Source organism: Gossypium hirsutum, unplaced genomic scaffold (genome assembly GCF_007990345.1).
Source record: "Gossypium hirsutum isolate 1008001.06 unplaced genomic scaffold, Gossypium_hirsutum_v2.1 scaffold_477, whole genome shotgun sequence".
In the NCBI taxonomy this organism is placed as follows: domain Eukaryota; kingdom Viridiplantae; phylum Streptophyta; class Magnoliopsida; order Malvales; family Malvaceae; genus Gossypium; species Gossypium hirsutum.
In genome coordinates this window covers 1-19,861 of record NW_024403050.1, presented here as the reverse complement: position 1 = coordinate 19,861, position 19,861 = coordinate 1, and the positions used below count along the sequence as shown (strand labels likewise).

The following is a 19,861-nucleotide window of genomic DNA, read 5'->3' as shown; positions in this document are numbered from 1 at the left end:
ACGCAAAAATAGAAAACAACAGCAGATAAAAAATACATTTTGATTGTAATATTGGTTTTGTTTTATCTTGGGTATAAAAGGCCATTTTCTGGAATCTAAAAGAAAGGAGGGAGGCGCATATTGTATAAAAAAACAGGAAATCAATAAAAAAAAGGTGATTTTCGAAAGGCTCACTGGTTTTTTCCGTTTTTCTTTTTCTTTTTTTTGGGTTTTCTTTTCGGTTTTGATTTTGATTCATCTTAGAAAAAGAACAAAAAAACAAAGTTTAAAAGGGAGGGAGATTACCTTGTGGTCGCGATCTTGGCCCTCCTCGTCGCCATCGGAGAACGGGCTAAGGTCGAGGGCCGTTTGAACGCCATCATTGTTTAAGAAACGGCGCCGATGAAGCCTTCTTCTCCTCCTGGTAAGTCGGAGTTGAATAGGCGAAGGCGAGGGGGGGCTCTCGAGCGGCCTGTTGTCGGAACGGCGCGGAGGAGAGAGCATTTGGCTCTCTGTTTTCTTTGTTTCTTTTTTCTTTTGTTAAAGGATGTGTGTAGGCTACCAGATTAGGTTTTGGGGGGGGGGCTATTGTATGATGTGAAACGACGCCGTTTGGAGTCTGATCAGTAACTCCAAAACGGCGCCGTATTGAGCTCTGACCCGCGCGTTTTTGACTCCTGGGATAATTCCTGCCTTGGTCCCTCAGCATTTCTTATCTTTTAATGCGGTCTTCTTTTTATATTTGCAATTCTGGCATCGATTTCTGCTTCTGTTTCAGTTCGGTCCCTGGACTATGCGCATTGACTTCGTTGGAACTGTGTCGTTTAATCGACAAGGGTTATTTCCCATCCAGTCCCCCGCTTTTTCTATGCGCATTCAGAATAGTCCCTCCGCTTTAATTTATTTATGTTTTGACCCCGAATTTCGTTTAGATCTTTAGTTTAGTCCTTTTTATTTTTTATATTTCCTTAATAAATTCATTATTATTATTATTATTATCATTATTATTATTATTTCTTCCTATTTATTTTTATTTATTTTATTTAAACCTTTGGTACGTATATATATATATATATGCATATATTTGTATGACATACATGCATTATTCTTATAATATATATATACTTATATATTTTCATACATTTTATAACTTATGTACATATCTATAGATCTATATACATGTTTTCATTCTTATAAATATATACATATTTATATATAATCTTTATAGTTTAAAATATACTTTTTCATATATTTTTAAAATCCACATACATACACCTTTTCGATATATTTTTAACATGTATATAAATTAACGTATTTATTTGTATACATATGTATATTTTCATATTTTAAAACTTTAATTTGTACATATATATTTTTTTCTTTTACTTTACAATATGTATACACTTACTTTTTATATGTATTTCTTTATTTTCGTATTCCATTAGTTTTATACATCTATATATATGTACATGTTTTTATATATACGTATATTAATTTATTTTATTAAAATATACTTTATATATTTTATTAATTCATGTATACACATATTTTAGCTCATGTCTATATATATCTTTCTATACTTAATTGTATTTGCTATTTATTTATTTCATTTTTGTCATTATTTTGAATGGATGATTTAAATTTTTTTCGTTTTTTATATTGTGTTATTTTGTATGTTATAAATTTGATCGTTCAAATTAATTGCTATTGTTTGCATCGTTTTTATATTTTCATGTTCATTATGATCTTGCTATGCATAAATAATGTAATTTGCTTTCACTATGATTTTGTGCTTTATTTTTACTCGATATAACAAAATTTATTTTTTCAAAAAATAGCATTTCGTGTTTGGAATCGAGAAAATCGTGCCCTAACTTACTGGGTTTCGTTTTTCTCGATAAATCTAAATGCACGAATCTTTTCAAGCTCAAATTTTAAATGATCCCGGGATCTTAAAAAGAGTCGCGTCCTAACTTGCTGGTCGTGATCTCATTTTAAATCCGAGATGGCTAAAATATCTTTTAAATAAGCATTTTTTATTCGCGTATCGGGAGTTTGAGACATTGTATTCTAACTTACTGGATATGATTCTCTTTCTCGATTAACGTGAAATATACTTCTTTTTCCAAAACTTTAATGCTAGGATCGTATTTTTTTTAATTTTTTCAAGTTCTCAATTTTCGACATCAAGACATTAGATAATCAACTAGGTACCAATTTCTGGGCGTTACGAGGGTGCTAACCCTTCCTCGTACGTAACCGACTCCCGAACCCGTTCCCTAAATTTCGTAGACCAAAACCGTTGTTTTAATAAGATCAAATTATTTATTAAAAACAACCTCTTTCCAAGGTGACCCAATCACACCCCAAAAAGGATTGGAGGCGACTCCCGTTTTTTTCGTTTTCATCAAAACCCAAGTCGACCCCGTTTTCATCAAAAAATGGTGTCAACACCAAGAACACTGGTAACACCATTAAATATGGACAAAATTTAAGTTCAGGGACTAAAATGGATCTAGTTGCCAAGATCAGGGCCAAAAATATATTACCCCTTTTAATATTTGGGAAAATAAATGGTTTAAGTTTGGTATAACCACTTATGGAAGAAATATAACATGTGTTATTCATTTTTGGTTGACAGTAAAACAATTATAAAATAATTATAAAATAATATAAAAAACTATAATTAAAAGATTGTGACGTAATCTTTAATAAAAATATTTTGCATTCTAAAAATGGTTAAATTTCTTCACTATGCTCAAATATAAGATTTACTCTTTTTGTAATTTAATTTGACATAATTTGATATTTTCGTTTTTATAATACTTTTAGTCAATTTAAATAATTATTATCATTAACTTTTTCAATTAAAATGTTGTTGTAAAATATTTTTTTAAAAACATCTATTCGAACACAAAAAATCCATGTTAGTATGATGGGTTGAGAATAATTTTCTAAGAAAAGATTCGTGTAAGCATTTTAAATTAAATAGTTAATAGCTTATAACAGTAGAGATCAAAATATGCCAAATTGATGGTTAAAATATGTTCCAGGTTTTTGTATTTTTTATAAATTTGGAATTTAATTTTTCTACTTTTATTTTCAGGAAATCAATCTCTACACTTTTCAAATTTTAGAAATTAGGTACAATTGTTAATATCACCCTGAAATTCTTATGTCCAATTTGCTTGTGTGACATTTTAAAATTACAAAATATTCATTTGGTAGCCATGTAACAACAGAATAATGTTGTAACAAACCCAACTTTAATAGAAATGAGCAATGGACTTGCATTTTTAAAATTGAAAAGCTCAGAGATCAAATTCGTTGAAATCAAAGTAGGGGGACAAAATTATAAATACGAAGAGTACAGGGTTTAGAGAACATTTTAACCCAGATTAAAATACATGAATTAAAATCTCAATTTTAAGCATAGTAGAGGGACTAAATCCAAAATTTGACCTTTAAAATTATATGGGTAAACTACACTGAAAGTCACCAAACTATTAATAATTTGTTTTATCACTCAACTATGAAAATTTATAAAATAATCATCTAATTATTCAACTTTTTCTTTTTTAGTCACCAGTAATACAACTTTAACCCTCAATACTTATACATAAAGTTGCTATTATGTCAAATTTAAAAGCTGCCATATCATCTTTCCGTTAGCCATTTAACGGCTTGTGACCAAAATGGATAAAATCCAATAATTAGGTGATCATTTTATAACTTTTCATAATTGAGTGACCAAAAAGAAACTTACTAACAATTGAGGGACTACTCATATAGTTTACACAAATTATATTCCAAAAATATATATTATTCATACTAATTAGATAAAAATAAAATAAAAATAAAAAAATATCTCAACCAAAAATTTTGTATGGTTAGGCAAGAGGACACCAGTTTTAAGGTCCTGCGTATGAAATTTGTGGTTAATAGCTAGTAGGATTCCTATAAAGAAGAAACCTTTATTTTTCCCCAAATAAATTTGGGGATTTTAAAAAAATCCATTTTACATTAAACCCTTTTTTATTTTCAATTCAGTAAAAGAAAACCCAAATTTTGTTGTTAGAATCTACACCGTATATACATATCAAATTGTTGAACCCATTAGATTTTTCATATTTTTTATCAAAGAAAACCGACTCTTGAGCAATTCACCATAGCCACTAGCTTTCCCCTTAAGTTTCTCATTTTCTCACAGCTACAGCCACATCATCTCATATCTATATATATATATCATCCCTTCTTCCTCCTTTTTCATTTCATCCCCTAGGAATATTCTTCTTCCTTTTTTTTTTTTTCATGCACTCCAGGTGTTTAATAAAAGTCCGATATTGTTTTTTTTCTAAGCTGTGGAGGTTGGGTATTTGGTTAAAGTAGTTTTGAAGGGGTTTCGAATTCTGGGTTTAATTCGTTTTGGTGGGGGTAGTACCCAGGTTTAGACAAATTGTGGACATCACGGCTATACACGGAGTTTCTCGGGATCTTATTCATGTCCGTACTGTACGACGTAAGGGTTGTGTGAACGAAAGCAACCCTTCGCCGCACGGTGGGCGTGGAGCTTTGCCTTCTGAAGGTGGTAGTCCTTCCGATCTCCTCTTCCTTGCTGGTGGTGGTATTGTCTTTTAGAGTTTCAGCTGTATATATATAGATATCTTTTAATCTTCCATAGATATATAAAAAAATTCCATTGAAGAAGCTTTTTTAGATCGCTTATAAGAAGAAAAGAAATAGTAGCAAAGATGATGCTTAGGATTAAGAGGGTTCCGACTGTCGTTTCTAATTACCAAAAGGATGAAGCGGACGATACTGCTCGTCGTAGCGCTGGCTGTGGGAAGAATTGCCTTAAAAGCTGTTGCATACCAGGTATTTGTTAAATTTCGAGAAAAAAAAATCGTTTGGTTTGATGACTTTTTTAATATAAATGAGGTGTAACTGGATCTGGGTTTTGGTTTATAGGAGCAAAGCTTCCTTTATACGCTTTCAAGAAGGTGAGCATGGAGCGTGAAGAAGATGTGCTGAAAATGGAGAACACAGAGTCTCCAGTTGCATTTCTTGACTCACTTGTTCTTGGAGAGGTAAATTTTGGTATTAAGCTCGTGACCATTAGTAGTTTTCAAGTTTATAAATTTTTGAGGTTAAAAATAAAATTTTTGTTTTTTATGTTAGTGGGAGGATCGGATGCAAAGAGGGCTCTTTCGCTATGATGTCACTGCCTGCGAAACCAAGGTCTTATATTTTTAGTCTTTCCATTTCATTGCTTTATTTGCTTATCTGCAAATTGTTATGTCAATTCTAGAGTAGGTTGGTTCTATCTAGATCGGGTCAAATTCGGGTTTTAAAATTTTCAAGTTATTTTGATTTGGATTTTCAAGTTCGAGTATTTTGAGTTCGACTCATTTCTTGTTTGGGTTGCTTTGTGTTTGGGTTTGAGGCTTGTCTTTTTGGCTTGATTATTATGGTTTGAATCATTTCGGATTCTAATCATTTGAATAAATTCAGTCATTTTAGGTTCAAGTTTCTATTTTTTAAGTCAAACCAGTTTTGGGTTCAGGTCAGAATTGTCAGTCTAGTTAAAATTAAAGAATTTTACGGTTTAATGAAGCTTTTTCCATTATCTAAAGCTTTTTCCATGTTTATCATTATTTAGGTGATTCCTGGTGAATATGGCTTTATTGCCCAGCTGAACGAGGGTCGCCACCTTAAGAAGAGGCCAACTGAGTTCCGTGTTGATAAGGTACTTCAGCCCTTTGATGGGAACAAATTCAACTTCACCAAAGTCGGGCAAGAAGAGGTGCTCTTCCAGTTTGAAGCAAGTGAAGATGGTGAAGTTCAGTTCTATCCAACCGCTCCCATTGATGTCGAAAATTCTTCTAGCGTCGTTGCCATTAACGTATGTTAGTTTTACTTGTTCTACGTAGAAAATAATGATTTGACCAAGAGTGCTAGACTCAGTAAGATTAATGTCATTTGTATACGTTTCAACAGGTTAGTCCCATTGAATATGGACATGTGCTGTTGATCCCTCGGATATTTGAATGCTTGCCCCAGAGGATTGACCGGGAGAGCTTCTTGCTTGCACTTCATATGGCTGCTGAAGCTGGGAATCCGCATTTCAGATTGGGTTATAACAGCTTGGGCGCGTTTGCTACAATCAATCACCTTCATTTCCAGGCTTACTATTTGGCTGTGCCTTTCCCCATCGAGAAAGCTCCGACGAAGAAGTTAACCACTTTGAGCGATGGAGTGATCGTCTCGGAGCTTTTAAAGTATCCAGTCAAAGGTCTCGTCTTCGAGGGTGGTAACACTCTTCTGGACTTGTCCAACACTGTGTCTGGTGCATGCATTTGCCTCCAAGATAACAACATACCGTACAACGTCCTCATCTCCGACTGTGGAAAACGGATCTTTCTCCTTCCACAGTGTTATGCCGAGAAACAAGCTCTTGGGGAAGTGAGTCCGAAGCTTTTGGACACCCAGGTAAACCCAGCTGTGTGGGAAATTAGTGGCCATATGGTGTTAAAACGGAGGAAGGACTACGATGAAGCATCTGAAGGAAATGCTTGGAGGCTCCTTGCTGAGGTTTCCCTCTCGGATGAGAGGTTCCGTGAAGTCAAGGCACTTATCTTCGAAGCCATTGCAGGCAGCGAAGATGTAATTGAAAATGGTATCAAGACTTTGCTAGAGGAGCCTTGTCTCGAAGAAGATGATGCCATCACCAAAAGCTCCCACCGTGGTGCTATGGTGGCTGGCACACAAGAATGCCTTGTTCTGCAGTAACAACCTGGAATATAACTAGAGCTCCAGCTTATCGGATCTGGGGCTCGGTTTCTATTATGTGGGTCTGGTGTCTAGGATTAGGATTATGTTTAGAAGCAATCTTATTCGGATTTGAGTGTCGGATACGAGTATGTATTCCAAGGATGTTACTCTTTATGTGCAACTTTTATGTTTATTTGCTTCATCATCAGAGTTCGTCTACTAGATGATGTAAATTACAATTTAATGTGTGCCCTTATTATGGGCAGTAAATGCATGTGATTGTGGTAAATTATAGTTTAACCATCCAATATTATTAAATTTCGATAGTGGTAGTGATTAAAATTAAAAATTTTGAACTTAAGTGATTAAAATAAAAACACGTTAAAAGTTGAGTAACATTTTTTTATAGTTTACTCAATAATCAAATACGCAAAATTATATACAAAGCATGTTACATTATAAATAGTTTATGTCAACAATTTTTATAGTTGATGTGGCGTCACATTGCCATTAGTTTCTAATGAGCAAGTTGGTCAAAAGTTCTCAGTTGATCGAAATTGTCAATTCAAAAGCTCAAAATTGCAAAAGGTTCCGAGGAGTTTAATTGAATTTCTTGAAAAAGTTTGAGGATTTATTATACCAATAAACCTTAAATTAACGACAAATGACCAAAATAAAAATTGTTTTTAATCTCAATGCCTATAATGGATTTTGATGCCCAAAATAAAAAATTTATGAAAATTTAGTGATCAACAATGAAATTTACCCCAAAAAATTGGGACATTAGCTTATTTTTGCAACAAATTCTTAGATTAATTCATAATTTGGCCCTTGAAGTATATCACTTCTCCTCCTTTGGTACCTAAACTTTTTTCTATCGCTCGTTTAAGGATTGGACTAAAAACCTTAATGGTTGGATATTTAGGTACCAATTTGAACAAAAAACTCTAAGTACTAAAGTGAGAAAAATGTATACTTCAGGGGTCAAATCATGAATTAACCCTATATTCTCAATAACGGGCCATGGGGAATATATGCTAAAAAAAAATATAAGATTGGACCTACCTTAAATTTAATTTGATTCAACCCAAATACATGCTTTCATTTTCTTTTTCTGGCAAAATCTAGTGAAAAATAGGCTTTGCTCTTCTTTCCTCTGTCGACGGCCTTCGCTCCCTTTTTGCTCCGCCGCTGATTCCACCTCCAGGTACGGCTATTTCTTTTTTCTCTTTTCATAAATTTCTTTTAAATCTAATATATATTTCTTTTACTTCTATTCTACTTCAAACTTGTTTACAATCCCCCTTTTTATTTTTATTTACCCAGATTATTTGTATAAAGAGATGAGAATTAGGGTTTAGTTTATCTTAAAATTTATTAAGAAAACATATGGGGTTCTTTTTTTTTTGGTACCTTAGAATTGAACAATTGTATCATAATCAAAGTAAGCATATTTTCTATAGTTCAATTGAATTTGAGTGTTTTTAACTTTTGATTTTAAGTTTCAAAGTTGATGTTTTCCCCCTTAATCACTGCTTTTGGTTTATAAAAAATAAAAAAGCTGCCCAATTAATTGTTTGCAATGAGCATTTATAGTGGTGGTTTTGACTGGTTCCTATCACCTGGGAGATCCTGTACTTTAGGCTTAGAAGCAATTAAATCCCTCTACTATAAAAGTGAGCAATTTAGTGGCAAATGGGTGACATTGTGAATGGGAGTAATATTGAACTAGATATGGAAAAAGTTGAGCAATTTAGTCCTTGTTATGTTTTAAAAAAAGCTTCTTTTTTTTCTTAAATCACTTTAAAACACCACAAATTAGCAATGTTTAACCTTTTAAGTTTACTGTATTTTAAAATTTTATTTAAGTTTACTGTATTTTAAAATTTTATCTTTTTTATTCAAATTTAAATGTACAAAGACTAAATTGCTCGGTTTTGTAGTCGAGGGACTAATTTGCTTTCAACCTATAGTACGGGGGGCTTGTTTGGCAATTTAACCGTTGTCATGGTTTTCTTCTAATGAGATTGTTTTTGGAATTGTAGTTTTATTGAAAATGAAGAAAGGGTTGCACCCTCAGATGCAATGGGTATCTTATGTGACTCCGAGTGGTCGATTGATTAATTTCATGATGACAAAAATACATAGTGTTGGGAAAGTTTATCACTTAAGGGCAAAACGTCAAATGGCTGCAAGCGTAGGACAGATTGCTAAGTTCAACCGTCGGTATGGGCTGGAGAAGCAGGAGGGCTCAGAGGACTCTGAGAAAAATGAAAAATGAAATACGGATGGTATGCAATTTTGGGCGTTTATAGTTCGATTTTAGTATCTATGTTGTGGAATAACTTGACTCTTGTTAGTTAGTTGAAGCTCATTCGATCTTAGAACTGCCCCCTTTTGATAAAATAGTGCTTCAAATGTGGTTTGAGGTCATAAATCAAGGCTTTGCCACTTTAATGTAGCTTATAAGATGTTCATTTTTCAGATCTTAGTTCTTTCTTTACTATGATGCATGCTGAGCATTTGATACATTGTTTGGAAATTGAAGGTTAACATAGTTGAATATTATTCGATATAATGTTTTGATGATTCATTTGATTTTTGATGATCATGTCTGTTCCAGACTCAATGGCAGTTTGGGGATAACTAGTAATTCGGTTCAATCAAGACCTGTAATTGATCAACTTGTTCTTCATCTTGTTTCATAGAATAGTGTTTTGAAGGTGGCTTGATGATCATTCTTTCGATGCTTTGCTGCTTTAATATATAATCTTATAAAAGTCTCTTCATTTCTCTGATTTTCATTGGATGGAAATTTAATGTTTATGTGGTTAAATAGTATTATGTTTCCATGAATAATCCAGACTCGGCGTCCAGATCCGTGATCGATTAACTTGTTCTTCATCTTGTTCATGTTTTTGATGAGGCAATCCATAGATTTGGACCACAAAGTCTTGGATTTTGTGTGTTGTATAGTGTACTTTAGGCTTTGTTTGGTTGGAAGTTGGTGAATGTTCCATAACCTGCATTTTGCGGGTATCTATTTATCATATGCTTTCTTCTATGTATCAATATATCTTTCAGTTGGCTTATATAAGTTCGTCAATGTCTCAAGTTGATTTTTGTGAAACATGTTATCTGGTTTATTGTTGAAAGTTGAAACTGCCGGACCGATCCATTTCTAGTTTGTGTCTCTTGTAGACTTTTTGAAGGTCATCGAAACGATGGGGCATCTTTTCCCTTCTGTTTCGGCAAATGCATTATCAAAAACCAAATCAAGGTGAGGTTTTTGGCCTCCTTTTTCGATGAGTTCTTGTAAGACCCTCAAACTTTAGTGAAAGAGATTTGCCTTTTTACCTATATATGGCCACATTCTTATTTGAATTTCTGCATCTTAAAATGAGTTGTTTAGCCAATTGTTTGTTCTGCATGAAAGTAATGAGCTTATGTCGAGCTAGGTTTAGGGTTTGGAGTTTTGGATCTCCAAGCCGGAACAAGGTCGTCACGACCAGTTTTTTACATTATCGCTCTTGTTAACCACTGTGTTTTAGAGTTTAGGGTTCTGGATCTCCATGCTGGAACAATGTCACCACTGTGCTTTTTGACATATCTCTGGCATTAACTACTGTATTTTAGGGTTTAGGGTTTTGGATTTTCAGGCCAAAAGAAGGCCCGTCACGACCAGTTTTTTGATATTATCTCATGCGTTAACCACCGTGTTTTAGAGTTTTGCCAACGTGCTTTTTGACATTATCTCCGGCATTAACTATCGTGTTTAGGGTTTTGAATCTAATGGTTACATTTGAGTTCGAGTAACATAAGTTATATACATGGTAAATGTGGAAATAGATACCCCTGGGGGCATGGATTTAAAAATCGGGCTGATTAGAGTGGCCGGTTTAATTTGTTGAATCGGGAATTAGTTGGTTTGCGGGTTTAACTATATAAATTGAACTTTTAAGCATTTGGAAAATAATAATTTTCAATACATTTTTTATACAGTTGCAATTTAGACTTATTTAATTCTTTTTAATAGTATAAATTAATTCATTTAATAATAGAGAGACTAATTTGATACAATTCTTATAATACGGGGACTTTTTAATTATTTTACCAAAAAAAAAGCCTAGAAAACTTTAACTTATTCAAGAGGAATACTAAAATTTCTAAAGAGTATATCCTTATATATTTTACAGATTTTGTCTGGGTTTCTCAACTTATAACATAATTTCTAATGAGAACCCAAATTTTTCAATATTTTAAAAAATTTAATATTAATAATAAATTAGAGAAAATTATGTTGTTTTGAAAAAATGACAATTTAATCATATGATATAAAAAAATATCTTAATATAAAAAAAATCTTAGTATGATTCAAATACAAAATACCTAATTTTATATAATTAGGTATTTTTGGTATATACCAAAATTTATAAGGTAAACGTTAAAAATTATGATATACCAAAATTTCTAAGCGCATATCCTTATATATTTTGATATATACCGTAATTTCTTAAGGATATGCCCTTAAATTCTTTTGTATTTTATAATTAGGTTATATCGGTTTTCTTTTTATATGGAGAAAATTTTTATATCATAATTTGATTCATTAGTTATTTCGATAACATTTATTAACCAATATATTTTTTTTCGATTTATTATTAATTTGAATGTATTAAAAAATATTGAAAATTAACTAATTTAAGAAAAATGGTTGAAAAGAATCGAAACTTTAGGTTTTCATTAAAAAAATGGCATAGTTCGAGAAACAAATACCAAAATTTCTAACGATTTTACCGGACTTAGAATGTTGGTGAGTAAGCCATTAAAATTTTAATGATATTAACGTGATAATTTGTTTAACGGTCAAAGTGTATTATATAAAAAGTAAATAATAAATATTAAAAATTTATTTAAAAAATTATCAATATTTATAATGAAGTACGCTTGGATGACCGTGTAGGCTACTATATCGGTGCTAATAAAATTTAATAATTCAATAACTTTTTCATAGAAAAATAATTTGATTATTTAAAAAAATTAAGATTAAAGTGAAAAAAATAAATAAAATTTTAAGATATAAATAATAAATGGGCCCTGGGGTATATATAATAAAATAAAATAAAATAAATATAATAATGGACCTACCTTTTATTTAATTTGAGCCAGCCCATATATATATTCTTTCATTTTTTTTAATCTTTTTGAGCCAAAGTTTAGTTTCCCTCGAAAAAAATAGGCTTCTTCGTTCTTTTCCTCTGTCACTGCCGCCACCCCATCCTTGCTCCGCCGCTGATTCCACCGCCCCACTTCCAGGTACGGTTCTTTCCTTTCTTTTTTTCTCTTCTTCTTCTTCTTCTTCTTCTTCTTCTTTAGTACTGGAAAAACAAAGTTAATAAATTACATATTCTCAGCCAAAAAAAAAAACTCAATGAATTTTCACTCTTTCTAAAGATTCTCAACTATTTTTTCGCTTTCATTTTCTTCACTCACTATTTATAGTATCTTTTAATCCAAAGACGTAAAAAAAACCCAATCTTTATCTCCTCTTTCACTTTATTTTGTTTTTCTTAGCATCCAAACACACCTCTTTTTCATTCCCGGAAAAAACTTTCCCAGGTGCCTTGTTTCTTTCTCTTTTTTTCTTTATCGGTTTTGTGATGTTTACTTGTTTTATGTTATTGGGTTACTTTTTGTTTGTTTGGTTGATGAGAAAAAAAAAGTAAAAATAATGGAAATTTAAACTGGGATTTTCTTTTTGATGTGGTGATAGATGATTACTTGAAAAAAAGTTATGATTTTTAATATGCTTACAATTTGAAAATCATGGTTTATGTTACTAAGCATATAAAAATAGTGTATTTTAATACTTTATATATATATTCTTGGTTTTTGATTATCCAAATAATGATAATTGTGGGTATTTTTAGTACACTTCTTCAAAGAAATTTATGTGTAGAAATAGGTTAAATTCTGTTATTAGTCCCTGTACTTTACGAAGGTTGTTGATTGAGTCCTTATACTTTACTTGTTACTGCTTGGGTCAGACTAAAATTTCAAAATTAATAGCAGAATTTAACTGTAGAAATATTGTTATATGATCAATGATATGATTATGGGTTTAACCATTGGTTTATATTTTGTTTCAGTGACTTTGAAGCTGTTTATATTCAATTAGAATGGCTTCTTCACCATTATTTTCTATGAGCACGATGAAAAGGGATTCGTTTGTTATGAAAACGATAACTTCGAACAAAGAGTTCAAGTTTAATGTTTCGAATCCCTTCGATAAGCTACCTGTTACGAGTCCTACATTGTTGTTAACCGGTGAGAACTCGTTGAAATGGGGACAAAACGAGAGTCTTTTAAGGAATCGAATGCAATGCCGTGCAGTGGAAGTCAAGAACATGCCTAGGTATACAATGGGGAAGAAGTTTGAACTCGATGATGTGATTGAAGCTCAACAATTTGATAGAGAAACTTTAAATGCTATATTTGAAGTTGCGAAAGAGATGGAGAATATTGAAAAGAACTCACCCGGAAGTCAAATTCTCAAAGGTTACCTAATGGCCACCCTTTTTTATGAACCTTCAACTAGAACTAGGCTTTCATTCGAGTCGGCCATGAAACGATTGGGTGGTGAAGTTTTAACAACTGAAAATGCTCGAGAATTTTCTTCGGCAGCCAAAGGAGAGACCCTTGAAGGCAAATTATTCTCTTTATCTTTTTCGGTTAATGTTCTTTGAAGTTGTTTGATTATGGTGTTTTTCCGGTAACAAAATAATGTGTTTTGCAGATACTATTAGAACTGTTGAAGGGTATTCCGATATAATTGTGATGCGACACTTTGAAAGCGGTGCTGCTAAACGAGCGGCAGCTACTGCAGGCATTCCCATCATTAATGCTGGTGATGGTCCGGGTCAACATCCTACTCAGGTAACTTATAATCTAAGTATCTCACTGATTTCCTTATTGTGTAATTTGTGGTAGAAGTACCATGGAGGCCCCTATAGTAGGAGTTAGATTGTATTTGGCCCTTTCTTCTAAAATAGATAGGTAAATTAGTCCCTGTACGTTTGATCAAAGATCAAATTGATCATTTTATTAAAAATTACATCTATTTCTACAGTTAAAAATTGGTCTCTGTATGTCACCATGATGTACACATGTATGTAACGTGTCATTATCTGGTTATTCCGTCAGGCACACTAGTTTTTAACAGTACTAATAGATGAAATTTTTAACATAAAGGACTAATTTGCTCATTTTTTAAGTAGAGGAGGCAAAATGTAATTAACCCCTAGTACAAAAGCCTACATGATACTTTTACATGTAATTTGTGTAAGTCTGTTCTCTATTTGATACATCAGAGTTTGTTTTTTATTGGTATATAATTGGTAATTTGGCATCCCATGTCACATGAATCTAAGGTTGAGTGTCATATACGGATATGTACCTACTACGAGTATGTTTAAAATTTTCTGAGTTTTTTTCGTATATTTGAACCTTTGATTGCAAAAATATTGTTTCTTTTTCGATGTTGTTTTAGGCCCTTTTAGATGTCTACACCATAGAAAGAGAGATCGGAAAACTAGATGGCATCAGAGTCGGGCTTGTCGGAGATCTTGCCAATGGGAGAACTGTCCGTTCTCTTGCCTACTTACTTGCAAAGTACCAAGATGTGAAGATATACTTTGTCTCCCCCGACATTGTTAAAATGAAGGTTTGTATTGTACATGATTCGTACTTAAACCATATTTTTGTTCATTTTCACTTATTGTTCCCTACTTTTTTGTAGGATGACATTAAAGATTATCTAACATCGAGGGGTGTCGAGTGGGAAGAAAGTGGTGATTTAATGGAAGTGGCGTCTAAATGCGATGTGGTGTACCAAACTCGTATTCAACGAGAACGGTTTGGAGAAAGGATCGATCTTTATGAAGAAGCTCGTGGTAAGTATATAGTGGATGAGAATGTGTTGAAGGTAATGCAGAAACATGCTGTGGTAATGCATCCTCTCCCGAGGCTTGATGAGATTACCGTCAATGTTGATGCCGATCCGAGAGCTGCTTATTTTAGACAAGCAAAGAATGGTCTCTATATAAGGATGGCTCTTTTAAAATTGTTGCTTGTTGGATGGTGAGGAAAAAAAAGGGGCTGTTTTTGGATTTATTTTGGGAAATTTGGCATCTTTTAATTCAGCTTGATTAGGTTAATCATTGTGCTTTTGAGAAACTGAAGCAAATAACTCAAAAAAGGATCAATTTCTTAATATTTCCTTTATGTTAAGTTGGATTGAGCCTTTCTGATTTGAATTTCGGAATTAGTTCATGTAATCATTTTTTATATTTAATAAATTTCGAGTCTGAAATTCGATTTGATTATTATCAATTTGAGCCCAAGTTGAAATTTGTTGGAAAACAAACTTCAGCTTTAATTTAGGGATAATATAATTTTTCATTTTTGAACTTTAGCTTTAATTTAGGGATAATATAATTTTTCATTTTTGAACTTGACAAGTAGGTTCATTTTAATATTTGTAATTTTTTTGTTGACTTTGATTCTTGAACTTGGCAACTAGATTTATGTTAATTTCATCAAGATTTGATGAAAGTTATGTAAGTGGAATAAGATTGTTTTGGACAGATTGAGAATGGATTGATATTACGGTTTGAACAAAAAATTAAATCAATTAACTCGAAAATTGCGTACAATTGGTCTGTTGATTGAATCAAAGACTAGAGATCTTATCTGTTTCAAGCTCAGAGATTAAAATGCAGTTGGTTGTTAAATTAAATTGCCAAAATGACCCCCAAAAAATTACCAAAATAAAACTAATTGCCAATTCGATCAAATATCAAATCAACTTTGAACTTCAGATTTAGAGTCTAAATCAAGCTTTTTATGGCTTACTGCTCAAGAATTGCTTGGCATTAAGGAGATGAGATGGAACAAATAGTATTTTGAAGGTAAAAGGTGTTCGTTGAAGATAAATATAAATATGAGATTATAACAAGACATGTTTCAGTTCTAACAGGCAAAACTGGAATAGCTTTTGTACTTAATACATAGGAAAATTGGGATCAACATCATTGGCCCATGAATCCAAGCCCCCGACAATATCCTTAGCTAAATCGAATCCCTTGTTTCGGAGGTAATCAACGGCCCTTTGAGAATCATTACCTCTTCTGCATATTACATATAGGTTAGCTCCCGATCCAGTGCTTTCCTTCTGTTGTTCTTTAAGTGCGGAAGATATTTCGGGCAGTCGAGCCTCCAAGCTCGCGAGCGGAATGTTCAATGAGTTGGGGATAGAAACTATCTTGTAGTGAAGTTCCGGTCGAACATCCACCAAAACATGTGGTTCCCCACTTATGATCCTCTCTTTGTACTCTTTACTGGTTATTCTAGAATCCGGGGAGAGTAGTTTCAGCTTTTGCGGAGACTGCATGTACGAGCAATAAATACAAGTTCTTAATCAAGGGCAAACATATTCAGTATCGTTGTTTAAACTGGATAAACTTATTGTTTGGGGCATGGTGTATTCACCTCATTTGAATGTTCATTTTGGAAGTGTGGATCAAATTGTGATTCAGCACGAAGAAAAGGCTAAGCCCGAAACAAAAATGACAAGTAAAATGGGTAAAAGTACCATGAAGGCTCCTTTACTAAAAGCCAGATCGCATTTTGTCCCTTCTACTAAAAAATAAGCAAATTAATCCATGTAGGTTTGATCAAAGAACAAATTGATCATTTCTATTAAAAAATTCATTCATTTGTACTATTAAATACTAAGCATGAATGAGAAAATAACTAGATAGTAACACGTGGTGTGCCACGTTTATCTTATGATGATGTACAGGGACAAATTATAAAGGCCTCTATAAAATTTACCAGTAAAATGCAACATATGAAGTGATTTTACTTTGCTTCACTGAATGTCAACCGACAATTGCGCGACTTAAGAATGAAGAGAGCAGAGAAGGAAACTTACGGTTGACAATGGCGATTGAGTGAACTTCTCATAATCAAGATCTTTGAATTGCTGTTGGTTAAATGTCGTATTTTCTCCACAAACTTCGCATTGCAAAGACCTGCCTCTTATTTTGACCTATATGCAATACAAAATTTACGATTAGAAAAAAGAACATATGGCCCGATATTGGTATTTTGAAGTAAAGGATTGGTGGATCAGGGACCATACAATTCGAATCCTAGCTGATAATGCATCAAAAAGAAGCATCCGTCCTGAAAGCGGTTCACCAATATCGCTGGCTATTTTAATGGCCTCTAGAGCTTGAAGACAGCCAATAATTCCAGGAACTGTCAAAATGTAGAATAATAAGCATTAGAACCGAGAAAGATGAATATTAATGTAGTTTCTTTGGACTTGAATTGCAAAACAGAAACATTATCTTCACATACCAACTCCAAGAACTCCACTATCCGAGCATCTTTGACAAGCAGTTGTAGGAGGAGGAGTTGGAAATAAGCATCGATAACACGGACCTCCTTTGTAATTGTATACTGTCAGCTATACAATAAACCAACAGTGTAATTGGCTGAGGTCCAGGCAAGATGTTTCAAACACAGATAAATCGAAGTTAATTCATGTACTCAAGTATAGCATACCTGCCCTTCCAATCCTAGTGCAGCACCCGATACTAGAGGCTGCATGTCAACAGAAAAACAATTAGTACTTGAGCCAGTCAGTGCATGCGTATACAAAACCTAAAATATGAAACACAGTACTAATCTTTGTTACTCCGACTTTCTATTTTTCTTTTTAAGTACCTATGACAAATGCATATTTGGACATGAGTATGGGGATATAACCCTCCAAGAACCATCAAAATACAAGGAAAATTTGTAAAAAAATTCAACATACTGACATCCAAACCCGAGTCTAAGATAGGTACTGATATCAGCTGAACTAGCTTGCAAATTGAGGATACATTTCTTTAGCAGTTAAAATACCTGCCAGGTCCCTGTATTATAGTGACTGGATCAAATTAGTTCTTCTATTATTAAATGGATCAATTTAGTCCTTATACTATTCAAAAGAATCAAATAAGTCCAAATTGTAATAGAGTTAACATTTACTGTATAAAAATGTCTTGAAAATTATTTTTTTCAATTGCAGTTCGATTCCAAACAAAAGATTTCTTTTACAGATCAATAAAAACTTTAAAATTTTTAACTCTGTTAAACAGTAAATGGCATTTTTTAAATAGTAAATGTTAAATCTATCCAATTTTGCCTTATTTGATTCTTTTAATAGTACAGGAACTAAATTGAACCATTTAATAATAGGACTAATTTGATCAAGTCCCTATAATAGAGGACCCCTCATGTATATTCACCTTCTTTAGCACTGCAAATATTTAATAATCTAAGAGATGGTAATGGCATTGGTACCTTTCCCAACACAACACAGCAATCGCTTATCATGTATCGACTGGAGCATTGTCTGTTGCATCGACAACTATTCATATCTAAGAATGTCGCATCATGGAAATCACACTACATGAATACCTAAAAAATGAAGAAGAATAAAAATACTAGGTCAAAGATACTGTCAAAATTCCAAGCATTAATGTGCCAAGCTTGTTTGTTCAACAATCTGTATAGTGGAGTTGATCCTGGAATTTAACTCTATATTAGATAAAAGCCAAATCACAAAAGGAATTATGAGAGACTACAAGCAGTGAAGCTTTATTCAACACTAAACCATAAAATCGAGGCTATTGTAACATACGAGCGGCAAGCAGCAGCAGCAGACTTCACTTTTGGCTGACCAATGTATGCTTCAGTGTGAATAACCTGCAGCAAAGTAGACCGACAGTGATATAAGCGACCATTAGTCACAGTTCAAGAAACATAGGGAAGAAATATATGAAGACTGATGCAAAAAATGTTGTCAGAACAAAAATAAATAGAAGCATTTAGTTAATGATTCAATATCGTACAATGGAGGTAAAAATATCATAAAGGCCTCTGAACGTTAGATTAAAGAGCAAACTGGTCATTTTTGTTAAAAATTTCATCAATTCTACGGTTAAAACTAGAGTAGCTGACAGAATAACAAGACAATTACACATAACATGCCACGTATACCTTATACTGATGTACAAGGACCAGTTTTTAATAGCGGAAATGGATGAAACTTTTAATAGAAATATCAGTTTGCTCGGTGATCTAACGTACATGTACTAGTTTGTTTGATTTTAAGGGCCTCCATAGTACTTTTACCTAAAATGGACCCTCATATGCAACTTGTTTGATTTTAAGGATGTGTGGGAAACCAAAGGATAAAAAGTCTATGGCATGTATATAGATCTCGAATGACTCATGAGTTATGAGTACAACATGATTAGAACGTAACCAGATATTATTTGAATCGGAAAAACAGTGCCATCATATACCATAAATAATAACATAAATCTAAAACTTATACCTGCCTATGCATATTATTAAGCTCAACAACATCATGATCAACGATACCCAAGCGACCTACAAATCGAACAAAACAAAACAAGATAAAAGTAAAACACAATAAATCGCTTTTCAATCACGCCGTCAAAGAGCTAACCGGACTTATCTTACCAACACCACAAGCTGCAAGATATAATAAAGCCGGCGAACCCAAACCTCCAGCTCCAACAACCAATATTGAAGACTTCAAGAGATTTGATTGTGCTGTAAACCACACCAAGAAAATAAATTACTCAAAAAAATTCTACTTGATTGAATTCAAAGAGAATTAAAATAAACCCAGATATGTTCTTCTATAGCACAACACAAAAGGCGCCAATTTCTTTCAAATAACCCCCCCCCCCCCTTTTAAACACAGCTGGGCATAAGGCAGTCAATTCAAGAAATTTATCATATAATTCTTAACGTAATTAGCCATAGTCAGCCATAATTTCAAGAAATTAGACAAAATTCAACACTAAAATCCAAAGTTTTACCTTGGACTCCAAAAGAAGGAAGCAAAAGATGACGGCTGTAACGTAAATACTATCCGCCGATAACCCGTGAGCCAGATTGGCATCGACGGAGGATATTTCCGAAGGACAAAAACCATTGCAGACGCCGTCTTTGCTCTGCT

At 33.1% G+C, this 19,861-nt stretch overlaps 2 protein-coding genes and 1 pseudogene across 2 annotated transcripts; 2 read left to right on the top strand and 1 right to left on the bottom strand.

Annotated features, from left to right (window-relative positions):
- Positions 1-3,876: 3,876 nt before the first annotated feature.
- Positions 3,877-7,039, top strand: LOC107932761 (GDP-L-galactose phosphorylase 1). Its single transcript, XM_016864854.2, has 5 exons — positions 3,877-4,854; positions 4,948-5,066; positions 5,158-5,217; positions 5,639-5,881; positions 5,977-7,039. Exons 1-5 carry the CDS (start codon positions 4,731-4,733, stop codon positions 6,766-6,768), a joined length of 1,338 nt encoding a protein of 445 aa, XP_016720343.1. The 5' UTR covers positions 3,877-4,730; the 3' UTR covers positions 6,769-7,039.
- A 766-nt stretch (positions 7,040-7,805) lies between these two features.
- LOC107932784 (aspartate carbamoyltransferase 1, chloroplastic) lies at positions 7,806-15,141 on the top strand. Its single transcript, XM_016864880.2, has 6 exons — positions 7,806-7,957; positions 8,796-12,066; positions 12,900-13,455; positions 13,547-13,686; positions 14,300-14,473; positions 14,549-15,141. The coding sequence occupies exons 3-6, from the start codon at positions 12,930-12,932 to the stop codon at positions 14,891-14,893; spliced, it is 1,185 nt and encodes a 394-aa protein (XP_016720369.2). The 5' UTR covers positions 7,806-7,957; positions 8,796-12,066; positions 12,900-12,929; the 3' UTR covers positions 14,894-15,141.
- Positions 15,142-15,733: 592 nt separating this feature from the next.
- On the bottom strand, positions 15,734-19,853 carry LOC121226829 (adenylyltransferase and sulfurtransferase MOCS3-like; annotated as a pseudogene).
- Between the last annotated feature and the right edge of the window lie 8 nt (positions 19,854-19,861).

Bases quoted from the DNA above. Each gene is read 5' to 3' on its own strand.
- LOC107932761 (XM_016864854.2), top strand. From the start codon at position 4,731: ATGATGCTTAGGATTAAGAGGGTTCCGACTGTCGTTTCTAATTACCAA. The intron at 4,855-4,947 runs GTATTTGTTAAA...TTTGGTTTATAG, and splicing joins TAAAAGCTGTTGCATACCAG to GAGCAAAGCTTCCTTTATAC. The intron at 5,067-5,157 runs GTAAATTTTGGT...TTTTTATGTTAG, and splicing joins ACTCACTTGTTCTTGGAGAG to TGGGAGGATCGGATGCAAAG.
- LOC107932784 (XM_016864880.2), top strand. From the start codon at position 12,930: ATGGCTTCTTCACCATTATTTTCTATGAGCACGATGAAAAGGGATTCG. The intron at 13,456-13,546 runs GCAAATTATTCT...TGTGTTTTGCAG, and splicing joins CAAAGGAGAGACCCTTGAAG to ATACTATTAGAACTGTTGAA. The intron at 13,687-14,299 runs GTAACTTATAAT...ATGTTGTTTTAG, and splicing joins CGGGTCAACATCCTACTCAG to GCCCTTTTAGATGTCTACAC.